The sequence below is a fragment of the Haliotis rubra genome, unplaced genomic scaffold (assembly GCF_003918875.1).
Source record: "Haliotis rubra isolate DU_JTF1 unplaced genomic scaffold, ASM391887v1 Scf27, whole genome shotgun sequence".
Classification (NCBI taxonomy): Eukaryota; Metazoa; Mollusca; class Gastropoda; order Lepetellida; family Haliotidae; genus Haliotis; species Haliotis rubra.
In genome coordinates this window covers 1,748,700-1,761,003 of record NW_025766780.1, presented here as the reverse complement: position 1 = coordinate 1,761,003, position 12,304 = coordinate 1,748,700, and the positions used below count along the sequence as shown (strand labels likewise).

At 39.3% G+C, this 12,304-nt stretch overlaps 1 protein-coding gene across 1 annotated transcript in view; it reads left to right on the top strand.

The window, feature by feature from the left end:
- LOC124280612 (paramyosin-like) overlaps positions 1-12,304 on the top strand; it is a 113,366-nt gene that overhangs the window by 17,120 nt on the left and 83,942 nt on the right. Inside the window, exons 4-7 of the mRNA XM_046716594.1 lie at positions 3,235-3,362; positions 4,306-4,372; positions 5,556-5,715; positions 6,624-6,792. Of these exons, the coding sequence (XP_046572550.1) occupies positions 5,666-5,715; positions 6,624-6,792 (219 nt within the window). The 5' untranslated portion in view covers positions 3,235-3,362; positions 4,306-4,372; positions 5,556-5,665. The remainder of the gene's footprint in view (positions 1-3,234; positions 3,363-4,305; positions 4,373-5,555; positions 5,716-6,623; positions 6,793-12,304) is intronic.

The window sequence follows — 12,304 nt, the reverse complement described above, 5'->3', positions numbered from 1 at the left end:
TTTTTATAGCATTATAACAAAGATTTCAGGAAAAACCATCTAAAGTGCTTGTGGCAAACTGTTCTCAGCAGGTCAGGACCATGTGGGGATTATGGGAGTCTCTTGAGATAATTGACAGAATCTTGTACTTCAAGACTATTCATGGCATTATGGGTGATGTAAGATACTTGCTGGTTGCTCCAGTTGCGATAAGGAAGGAGATCATGCACATGCTTCATGACAACATAACATCAGGGCATTTAGGCAGGGAGAAAACTTTGAAAGCTGTTAAAAGAAGAATGACAGCAGAAATAACTTTGTGGTGTAGACAATGTATTGTGTGTGCCCAAAGGAAACCAGGTCCAGGGAAAGCAAGATCTGAGTTGAAACAATCAAACATTGGGGCACCTTTTGATAGGATTGCACTTGATGTGGTTGGACCGTTGCCTACAACTGAGAATGGGAACGAATATATTCTAGTAGTTGGAGATTATTATACAAAATGGAAAGAAGCATTTGCTATTCAAAATCACACAGCATTAACGGTTGCAGATAAAGTGGTCACTGAGATTGTTTGTCGATTTGGATGTCCAATGCAAATACACACAGATCAAGGGAGAGAATTTGAATCACTGCTGTTTTCTGAAATGTGTTCCAAACTGGGCATAGAAAAAACTCGTACAACTCCTTATCGACCGCAATCAGATGGATTGGTTGAACGGTTTAACAGAACCCTGAAGCAAATGTTAAGTTCGTTTGCTAATAGCCACCGAAATAACTGGGATGATCATCTACCTCAAGTTCTAATGGCGTATAGATCTTCAGTTCATGAAAGTACTGGATGTTCTCCATACCTCCTTTTATTTGGACGTGAAATATCTTGCCCTCTGGACATTATGGTGGGAACACCGCCTCTGTTGCAACCTGACTTGTGTCCTGTTGCTTATGTTCAATGGCTACAGCACAACATGAATCACTGCTTTTCTTTTTTTGCAACAGCATTTGGGAGTCGCTGCCTCCAGACAAAAGAAATACTATGATCGAGTTTTAAAACCTCGTAGTTTTCTTGCTGATGACTTTGTTTGGAGATGGCACTTACCAACTGCCAATCGCCCTTTATCATTTGGATGGATAGGACCATACAAGATTATTAGGAAGGTGACTGATGTAACATATCAGATTCAGAGAAGTACTATTGCAAAGCCTATAGTTGTCCATGTAAATCACTTGAAAGCATATGAAGGGAGGACAACTCCTGATGCTTGGCTTGATGAACTTGCAGGTGATAGCTCAGCTGATGAATCCAGTAGTGTGTGCTCTCAACATGAACATCACGTTTCCGATTTGGAAGCTGGTCTTGAGGATGTTGGTGTGGATGTTGAAGAAGTCAAACGAACACGTTGTGGACGTACTGTCAGGCCACGCCAAAGATACTCTCCTTAAAATTTTCAGCAAGCTAATTTGGGGCAATGCTTGTATCTGGATAGACCTATATCTCGTGAGGAGGAAGGGTTGCACGAATGAGTTCACTGAGAGTAGCCATGGCCATGGTTCCGTAGGTGACTCAACATAAACAATCATGTAGAGAAACTGAAACAGGCTACATAAGGGGCATAGGTATAGCGTTTAGAACTGCCTGTGTTCTGATTTCTTGTGTTAAGTCCATCCCTTCTTTACAGATGAGCGACATCCTACATATTGGTGTAACTCAAGCAGAGCTTGATGAGCTTGAAGGGGACCATGACTCCCGACCTTGTGATGTGTGCAATGCTGGAGCATTTTCTTCAGCAAGGGCCCGGAGGCACCATGTGAAAAAGTATCACACAACATTCATTCATTTATTCTCATGCATAGCATGTGGAAGGAGATTTCGAGCGAGGACAGACCTCCATCGGCACCTGAAGCTCAAACATAACATCCAGACGAATGAAAAAGAAACGCCAGAGGTAGATGTCAACCGTCACCTAACACTTAGAGAATTAGCTCAATTATCAAGGGAGGGCATTGCAAAGAAGGCACGAGATCAGCCTTTGATCCCCATGTCTGGGCCTGGGACACCCAGGGACACAGAGGTTAGACCTCTGTTCGATGGAACTGATAAGTGCATCAGTATTGTGCGAAGAATGCCACCTCTTCCTCCCCTCGTTAATCCCTATGTTCAAGACTACTTCCCTGAATATGAGGAGGTAGGGTTATTTGTTTTAGTAGAAATTAGGCTTGTTGCTTTAGGGTGGGTTTGACAGGTTAGGCATTGGCTTGGTTGTTTTGTTTTTCTCAAAGATCTTAAAATAACACACCAGGCTTATTTTTTGCCTTCAAGCTTGGGCTGGTCCATTTAGCTCTTGAGGCTTAGGCTAGTGGGACCATTTTAGCTCTTGAGGCAAGTGCCTAGTGTGCTTCTTCCCATTGTTATGCAATGGGATGGGCCTGTGCATGAGCATCGCATGAGCAGAGGGATCAGTCAACTGAACTTTTTCTTTTGTAGGCATTTTTTGGGTTATTTTCAGAGCATGGTTTTATTGGGTAAGAGTTATAGGTTAGGGGTATAAAAGGGCAGATTATTTTTCCTCTGCACTCTGGGGTCTTACAGAGGCAAGAAAGGTGAGAAATTCACTATTGTTTCTGTAGACTAGGCAAACAGAGTTTTAAGTTTCTTAAGTTTTAGTTTAAAGAAGAAATAAAGTTTTGGTTAGATAATGTTAGGTACATTGTATATATTAGTTGAGTTGGAAATAAATTTATTTGGTTTGCAAAATCTTGTGTTTGGTTGTCATTATGACTTTAAACGCCTGAATCCTGCGGACCTGAGGATAACTGTTTAAAAATTGTTAGTCTTGTACACAATAGACTTTCAATTAAATATAGTACTTGTGAAACATATGGTCTGCTGTAAATATAACAGCGATGAATTTGAAATATATTGAGACTTTTGTAGCAGCTGTCCAGTTGTGGTGACAATAATGTAATTATTACTGAGTGTATATTGTTCAAACTTGCATGCAGTATTAGATGCAGAATATTATAGGGTCTTTGGAAAAACAACTGTTCAAATGCTTCAACTGTCACTCCTCTCAAGTTATTGTCTTTAATTATTACTGTCATGATGAGCACTTCTTCATTTTCATGCTTGATATCAAACACTGGTTATGTATGACAAGTGGAAAGAGATGGTCATTTTGTTTTTTCAGGGGCTTGTAAGTTCTCCATATCTGAATTAGAATCATTACTGTCAACATCCACATGGCAATATTTCAGTGGAAGCAGCGTCTCCGAAGAACTCATGCCTCGGAATCCCCTAAGGAGACAAAAGAGCAGTTTGTTCTATCCAGACAACCATTTTCCATCATTCCTCAGTCAAGACAATGATTCAAGCCAATTGGAAGGTAATATCACTTTGTACTTTGAAATTGTATGAACAAAATACACATGAGTTTGAAGAAGAATAACTATTGTTTTTTCAAGTCATCAAAGTACTCTCAAGAAAGCTGATTTTCTACCGTTTAAAGAATTGATCTACCGTAATTATGTCCAGTGATGCATCCTATAGCTAGCTTTCAGGATTCCATTTGTTGTAAAGCCAACAAATATGTTCACATGCTTAGGCTGTCCTGTTAATTTAGGCAGTCCAAGGTTCTTGTTTAAATAATTTTGGCCTGATTGAATCGGTACAGTGATAATTCTGTATACAGAGGGAACCCAGGTGATTGACAGGTGCTTCATGAACTATATATGTTTGAAAGATTTTACAGGTGCTTCACTCAGTTCTGTGACAGTAAAACAACAATCAAGTATGTTGAGATGTAAATGTATGCTCTATTGTCTGCACTCTACTCTTTCATAGTTGTAACACACAATAAGCTGCAGAGAATTTTCAGTAATAGATCAGTTAGCAGTGTTTCAAAATCATCTCACTGTATTCCGTAAAACCTCTTGTTAAACCTTCTGAGGAAAAATATTACTTTAGCATAATACCAGGCTACAGGTGCTTGGAAAATGGTTAGATGATACAGATAAATAAATACATACATGGTATGAATTATCTGCTTGTGTTAGATTGTAGTGATATATAACAGCTTAAATGAAAGGTTTTCATTTACTTTGTGGGGTAGGCCAGAGGTTAAAGTGTTTGCTTGTCACACAAAAGATCAGGGTTCAGTTCCCCACATGGGTCCAATGAATGAAGTCCCCTTAATGTGTGGTCTGCTTTGATATTGCTGGAACATTGCTGAAAGTGGAGTAAAACTCACTCACTCACTCACTCACCCACTCACTCACTCACACCCACCCACCCACTCACTCACTCACTCACTCTGTACAATTTTCCAGATGCAAATATGTCAGCTTCAGTACTGGATGCATCTTCTCTTGATACAAGTACAAGGCATTTTGAAAGGTAATGTGACTTCATTCATGGATTAGCAAGCTCAAGAAGCTCATATTGATTATGCCAGGGGAAAATGCTTGCCACAACAATTGATGAAACAGGATTGGGTGGTCGGGCTTAGTACCTTTATTGATAGTTGTTTGGGTGGACCGTTGATGATGCTTAATCACTAGTTTATCTGGTCCAGATTTAACTCTTTACAGGCCACTGTGATTCATTTCTCAGGGCGGTGTTGCTCCTTTTCCCATTCAATCAGAATCAGGAACCTGTGCTACCCTGGATGTCATCTTCTGTGAAAAGGTTCCAGAATTCAGTGTAGCATGGCAGGACATAAAGTTATGAAACTGATACAGAAGAGTTATTTCTTTGACCCATCAACCTGTGAAGATCCGTGTTAGAATTGATGTTCAGTAACCCATGCTTGTCGTAAGGGGTGACTAATGGGATTGGATGGTCAGGCTCGCTGACTTGGTTGACACATGTCATCGTATCCCAATTGCGTAGCTCATGCTGTTGATCACTGGATTGTCAGATCCTGACTCAGTTATTTTCAGATCGCTGCCATTTAGCTGCAATATTGCTGAGTGTGGCGTAAAACTAAACTCACTCACTCTTTGACCCATCACAAAATAGATATGTTTTATGATGAACTCACCAGTGTAGTTTGGTTACACATCACCTGTCCTCCCTCATTCTATCATCATGTTACTTAACCTCAATCTTATAGTTTGGTAAGATGATGTAAAACAATATGTTCAGTATCTTTTGTCTACATGTCACTGCCAATCATTATCACTGTCATTCACATTGCAACATCCAGCATCATAACAAGATCTTCCATACATCGTAGCTTTGGCTTGCAGGATAGGATGGTGATTGTATGACTATCATAGGATAGATAGAACACGTAATAACCTTTAAGCTTAAATCTGAAAGAGTTTCTTTCTTGCATCAAATACATTCAGTCCAATGATTGTGTCAAGATTGCATGTTTTACCTTTATTTTGATTTCCAGTTCAACTGACCATTTGGGTGGGAAGTGATTTGTAGATTTTACATCCGCATTCCGACATAATGCATATTTTGCACCTGAAATAGTATGGTGTTGTGAAACACAAAACTGAGATTACTAGATGTGAAAATAAGTCATGTAAATATATCAGCAGTAATAACAAGTTAACCATTCCACTAGCGAGATCAGCGAGCTGACAAGTCGAGTGGGAGACCTGCAGCACCAGAACCGGGAAGCTGGTTGAGGACAATGCCAAGCTACAGCTGCAGCTGGAGGCCCAGGAGGAGAGCATGAACACCATGAACCAAGACCATGTCATCACCAAGAAGAAAATAAAGAGGTGGGTATAGCGCCAATATCCACCTCAGCTGCTCAAAAGCGCTTTCATTTTCCCTCGATCATTGGATGTCATACTCATCCGGCACATCGTATTATCAATCTCAACTCCCTGAGGATCATACAACTCTTGCAGCCACTAGGCGCACCGAGTTAATGTGGCTTTCCCGAGGTACCCATTCACAGCTGGGTGGACTGGGACACATAGTCACAGTACTTTGTTCATGTTTTACTCATATCTGGTGTCCCCCGCCGTGATATTGCTGGAATATTGCTAAAAGCGGTGTAGAACCCAACTCACTCACTCAAGTTTTACTGCACATTGCTGTACCTGCAACTAGGTGTTGCACGTATTCATGTGGCCACCATCTGGTCATATACAATGGATTCAAAAGCGCTTTGATTTTCCCTCGATCATTGTTTGTCAAACTCAGCCGGCACATCATATTATCAATCTCAACTCCCTGGGGATCATACAACTCTTGCAGCCACTAGGCGCACTGAGTTAATGTGGCTTTCCTGAGGTACCCATTCACAGCTGGGTGGACTGGGACACATAGTCACAGTACTTTGTTCAAGTTTTACTGCACATTGCTCTACCTGCAACTAGGTGTTTTCACGTGATTGTGGCCACCATCTGGTCATATATAACAGATTCATAAGTCCTTTAAAGTGCACAGGGTTGTATACTGTACACTAGGGGTTTGTGACAACACTGAAAGAGTCTGCACAAAAGTTGACTCCTGTTTACACCCGGTCCCAGGTGAGCTCGATCCCCGCACCTCAAGCTCACTGGATCACTAGCCTGATGCCTTAGACAGCTTGCCCACCACGCCAACTATTACACTGGTTGATTATCAGTGACACAGTTATTATACCATCCAGATCCATATTTTCTCTGTATTTTTCCAGCCTACAAGAACTGGTTGACCTCCGCTCAGAGACACAGGAGGAAAATGAAGAACTGAAAATGACCCTAACTAAGTACCAAGACAAGAGGAAGGAGCTAGAAAACAGGCTGAATCAGGTGGAAAGGGAAAATACAAGTTTACAGGCACAAATAACAGACTATGAGAGCAAGGTACGTGATAGAATATCTGTACATAGATTTACCAGTTTGTCAATAGGTGTACCATGGTGTTGCAGATATAGGCTAAGAGGAAGATCTTTTATATGATAGGGTTTCACTGATCAGAAGCTTAGAATTGGACTGTGTCAAACACCTTAAAGAGAATCATATAACCCTTCTATCCTGCTATAATGGTCATGGAATATACATGTTATTTTTATCCCCATAACGCATTTTGCAGGGGTATTAAAATGGACCCGTCGTCGCGTATGCGTCGTCCCGTCGCGTCGCGTCGTCCGTCCGTCCCATGCACATTTGTCTTTTCCGAGCAGAACTCTAAAACCGTTCAATATTTCTTCACCAAACTTGGCACATGCATGGATGTGGTGGTGTACTGGTGCATTTTGGTAGTTTTGGAATTCTGAATAAAATATTTTTGGCGTTTCCATGGCAACAAGTTCGACTTTGACTGAAATTAGTGGTAGTGCTCTTTTCCGGAGCAGAACTCTAAAACTGTTCAATATTTCTTCACCAAACTTGGCACATAGATAGATCTGGTGGTGTACTGGTGCCTTTTGGTAGTTTTGGAATTCTGAATAAAATATTTTTGGCGTTTCCATGGCAACAAGTTTGACTTAGCCTGAAATTGTGGTCGTGCTCTTTTCCAGAGCAGAACTCTAAAACTGTTCACTATTTCTTCACCAAACTTGGCACATAGATAGATCTGGTGGTGTACTGGTGCCTTTTGGTAGTTTTGGAATTCTGAATAAAATACTTTTGGCGTTTCCATGGCAACAAGTTTGACTTAGCCTGAAATTGTGGTCGTGCTCTTTTCGAGCAGAACTTTAAAACCTTTCAATACTCTCCTTCCACTTTTCTATATACACACCTAAATATTTGACATAACCATAACTCATAGACATAATCATGAAGAGTATTTTGCCATTGTGGGGATATTGATGACTTTGTCTTCTTGTTTCCAGTTGTTAAAGACACACTACATGTTACAGCCTGTACCAATAAATCTTCTATCTAAGACAAGAAAGGTTAGCCAGCATTAAGTGTCACAAGAAGGATTATGTCTCTCTTGTCTTTGCATTTTTAGAAAAATTAAGATGTGCATATAAAACTACCCATCAAAAGTTTAGACTCACCTAAAGCATTCACTATATGTTATGTATATATATGTGGTTATGTTGAAGATGAATTCCTCCACTAACTTGGTGGAACCAACTGCAAACCTTATGCAGTTGAATTGCATGAGGATCATGCATCAAATTGCTGAAAAGCATATGCAAATATCGTACAAGCAAACGGCTGCGTTTTGGTGTAAAGTTTTGTTAAGAATTCGCCAATTTTCACTGAGTTTCATCATTTATTTAACTCATGACAATAATCTTTTCAACATTACAAATTTCTTTTCCAATACATCAATTCATTTGTAAACTGTACCATTAAACAGTATGAAATATTTTGCAAAATTTAGTTCAGAACAGTTGCCTGAAGTAAGTGGCTATATTTACACTAGTGAGTCTAAACTTTTGATGGGTAGTATATGAGTTATTGTATGGGTGCTTCCTACACTACATTGTGGTACATTGACACAGACAGACAGACAATATCTTTAGTACTTGCCTCTCATAGAGAAGTGAAAGATTATCGAAAGTGATCCCGGCTATTTTACTAGCTGTATTTTCAATTTTGTTAAGTTTTGATTGGTTTTTGACTGAAAGAGACTTGACAGTGGCTGCTGTCTGTTTGATTTATAGTACACTTACTTCCAATATCGTTTCACACAATATTGGAGGTGATGAAGCTTTAAGATTTAACTGATGTCAAGACTGTATTTAAACCATTAATTCAAGTAGTGTTTTTCCATATTGTATCAGTTTTAAATTATACCCATTTATATACCTCCATTTTCACAAAGAACTTGGAAATGTGGTTCACCACTCATGAAAGGAAGCAGCTAGTCGTTTATGGTGAGAAGGTTTGTGTGAACATTTTGGGAATTTAGCTAGTTTGAAGACACCATAGATTATGTTTTCTTTTGTAAAATGCCCTGTTTTGCTGTTACTGAGATAATCAGGTGGCTGTATACTTCTAACAGAGTATAGTTGTAACTGTCAGCTCTAAAGCTGTACTAATCTCGGTGTTGACAGCAATGCATTACCAGTGAGAATAGTACTATGGACCACTACCAGCAACAGTACTACCTACATTAATGGGGACCAGGGTCTGCGTGGTTTGGAGATTTTGTCTCTGATTCAGGGACCCAGTAAATTTCACATTAGAGTTTTGACAAGAACATTTGCTTGTATAATTTTGAACACTGATTGAAGCAAATAAGATTACAAACAATCTATTTTTGACACACACACACACACAAATAGCTCCACAATAAGTATTACTATATATAACGTATACTATTGTTATCAGATATTACTCATTATCAGTCTCACATCTCAGTTTTCTGCATGACCTTAAGCTGATAATACCACAGCATGGTGCACATCTTTGTTATTCAGATGATAACATAGTAAAACATTTAATTCAGTCAGTATTGTATGTTATGGCTAAAGGTAGGTGGCTGTTACACTGACTGGAAGCTAGTGATGTTTGACATCCTCTCCAGATCTTGAAGTAAGTTTGACATTTGAGTTCTTTTCATCTTCATGCAGATTGAATCTGTAGATTTGTATTAGATGCCACATAAAACACATCCATCAATCTGATACAGTTGTGGATATATTTTTATCCTTTAACCTCCTTTAACAGAGGTTGCTGTTGCTGTTGCTGTGGTACTGGATAATTACTGGTACAGAGTTTAACTAAACTAAAGATTGGGTGGCAACAATATGTAACCAGTGTGTCTAAGTAGTGGGAATTTCTGTTCCCGAGTTTGACTAAAATGAGGATTGGATGGGCACATTTTGTGTCCATATTGTCTGCGTGTCTTTGTATTGGGATCTTCTGCTCCAAAGTTTGACTAACTGAGGATCGGGTGGTCAGGCTTGAATGAATGTTTATGTTTTCAGTCACTAGTTAGCCTAGTCCAGATGTGATCATAAACAGGCCTCTGTGATACAGCCAAAACATTACCCATTGCAGAGAAAGCAATATTATATAGTGAATCACTCCTGAATATGAAACACTATTCATGTGAAATACACAATGCCATTTAGAAAGTGGTCAAATGTAACATACTAAGAAAGTGTAATCCCAAATATAACATATGTTACTATTCATGTGTTTGGATGACAGACTTTTAGAAAGCTTACGAGGAACAGGGTATGCTGACTTGACTGCTTTGAGAGGCATTTAGAGTGAGTGAGTTTAGTTTTACATTGCACTTAGCAATATTCCAGCAATATGGCAGCAGTCTGAACCAGACAATCCAGTGATCAACAGCATGAGCATCGATCTACACATTTGGATTTGAGCATGAATAACTGGGATACTATGACATGTGTCAATCAAGTCAGTGAGCCTGACTACTTGATCCTGTTAGTTGGCTCTTACGACAAGCATGGGTGAAGAAGATCAATTCTAACCCGGATCTTCAGGGGTGAAAGATAGAGGCAAACTTGAACAAGAGGCATTTAGAAATTGGAGCAGTGATCACTAGTTGCTTGATAACAGTGTTAGAACCTACACTGGAAACATCACTCTCACTGCAATAAAGAAGTTGCTCAGCCATATATTGTTATCCTTCTGTATGCTGACATATTTAATTCTGTGTTACCATTACAAACCAGAAAGTGGTATCAAGTGTAGCAGGATTGATTTCAGGAAGAGTAGACGAACATTTCAAGAGACAGCTTTTTCTATTAATCAAATGTATTCCTCATGGGAGCACACATAAAATCTAAATGGTACATCTGATATATTGTTTTCTTTTGTCACTTAATTTTTCGACATCAGACACTCCATGCTTTTGTTACATCACGCTTAGACTATTGCAATAGTCTCCTTTACGGTTCATCAGCGAAAACACTAGACAGTCCAGAACTGTGCTGCTCGCCTCATTACTGGGACCAAACGGACAGAGCACATCAGTCCAGTACTTAAGACTCTCCACTGGCTCCCCATCAGATACAGAATCATGTTTAAGATTCTCATCTTTGTGTTCAACTCTCTCCACCTTCTGGCACCAGTATACGGTATATCAGTGACTTGATCTCACTTTACAACCCTAGAAGAGCACTGAGACCCAACTCCTCCCGGGTGCTAGAGATTCCACTGACAAGAAAAAAGAATTTCAGTGACAGAGCTTTTTCTAAAGCAGGACCGTGTCTGTGGAATATCTTGCCACCAAACATCCAGAACATTGAAGACCTTGAACAATTCAAACGTGTCTTGAAAACTCACTTTTTTGACAGTGCCTTTGCCTAAACGCCTCTGAGCAAAGTTGTTGGAAAAGGCGCTATATAAATACTAACTTTATTTATTTATTATTATTCTGGATTTATTAAATGCCGTTATGAAGCTAAACTTGTTTGTATGTGATCCCTGCTTACTTGGTTGGTCACACCATAGCACTGAGTAATGTTTACCCTTGTATGTTTTTCAAAAGTCATATTATATTTTGTTAATGTTTGTCGGTTTTGTCAAGGTTCTAATAAATGAACTTAAAAATGGACCATAAGTGATAACTTATTCACATTGCTGATGGTAATTGTGTTACTTTTAATGATTTGTAAGTTAAAACTAAAATCATGTCAAGATCAACTCAAGTCACCAGTATCCATTCCCAAAGTGAAAACTTATTTTATTCTTTGACTGATGTGCCAAATTGTTTAGCGTTTTGTACTTTAGCGTATTGTTGCATTCTTATCATTTCAAATCATAATTAAGCTTATGCAAAGTTACAAATCACAAAGTCAGATATGAATCAACCCACTGAGTATGTAATACATGGATTTCTCACAGCATGCCATCTCTGAATAATCTATGATAACTTATGTAAGTGTTTATGCTTTGGATAGGCATGTATCTGGTGGATTTGTCTTAAGGACCAGATTACACACCGGGTCAAGTAGAGATATATAGGGCTATAACAGGTAGGGGAGTGATCCATGTCAACAAACCCCCCTCTCCACACTGCCACAGCGGTCTCACTAGTGTTGACACACGCCTCCCACCTTGTATTGTACCTGAACCATTCTAGTTTAGCGCTGGGATGATACACCCAGACATGTAGCTGTGGAAACTATAGCTGTACAGGATGATTATGTTCTGTGTGGAGAATGGCACACCACTACGTTTGGGACAGTTGTGAGACCAGCTTGTTACTACATGTAGTTATCAGGCTTAATCAGTGTTAATTAACTAGGGCTGAGAAAAGGTGAAATGCTAGACCTTGGGATTTAGTTCAGGTTTGTTCCACATGTTCTGTCAACAGGTTACTTGTAACTCTTGTGAATGTTAATATATCCACACTTGTGATTGTTTTCAGTGTAAAAACGTTTATGGTAGAAGTCCAGGAAGAGTTATATAATTCTTTCCTATATAATTGTATGTT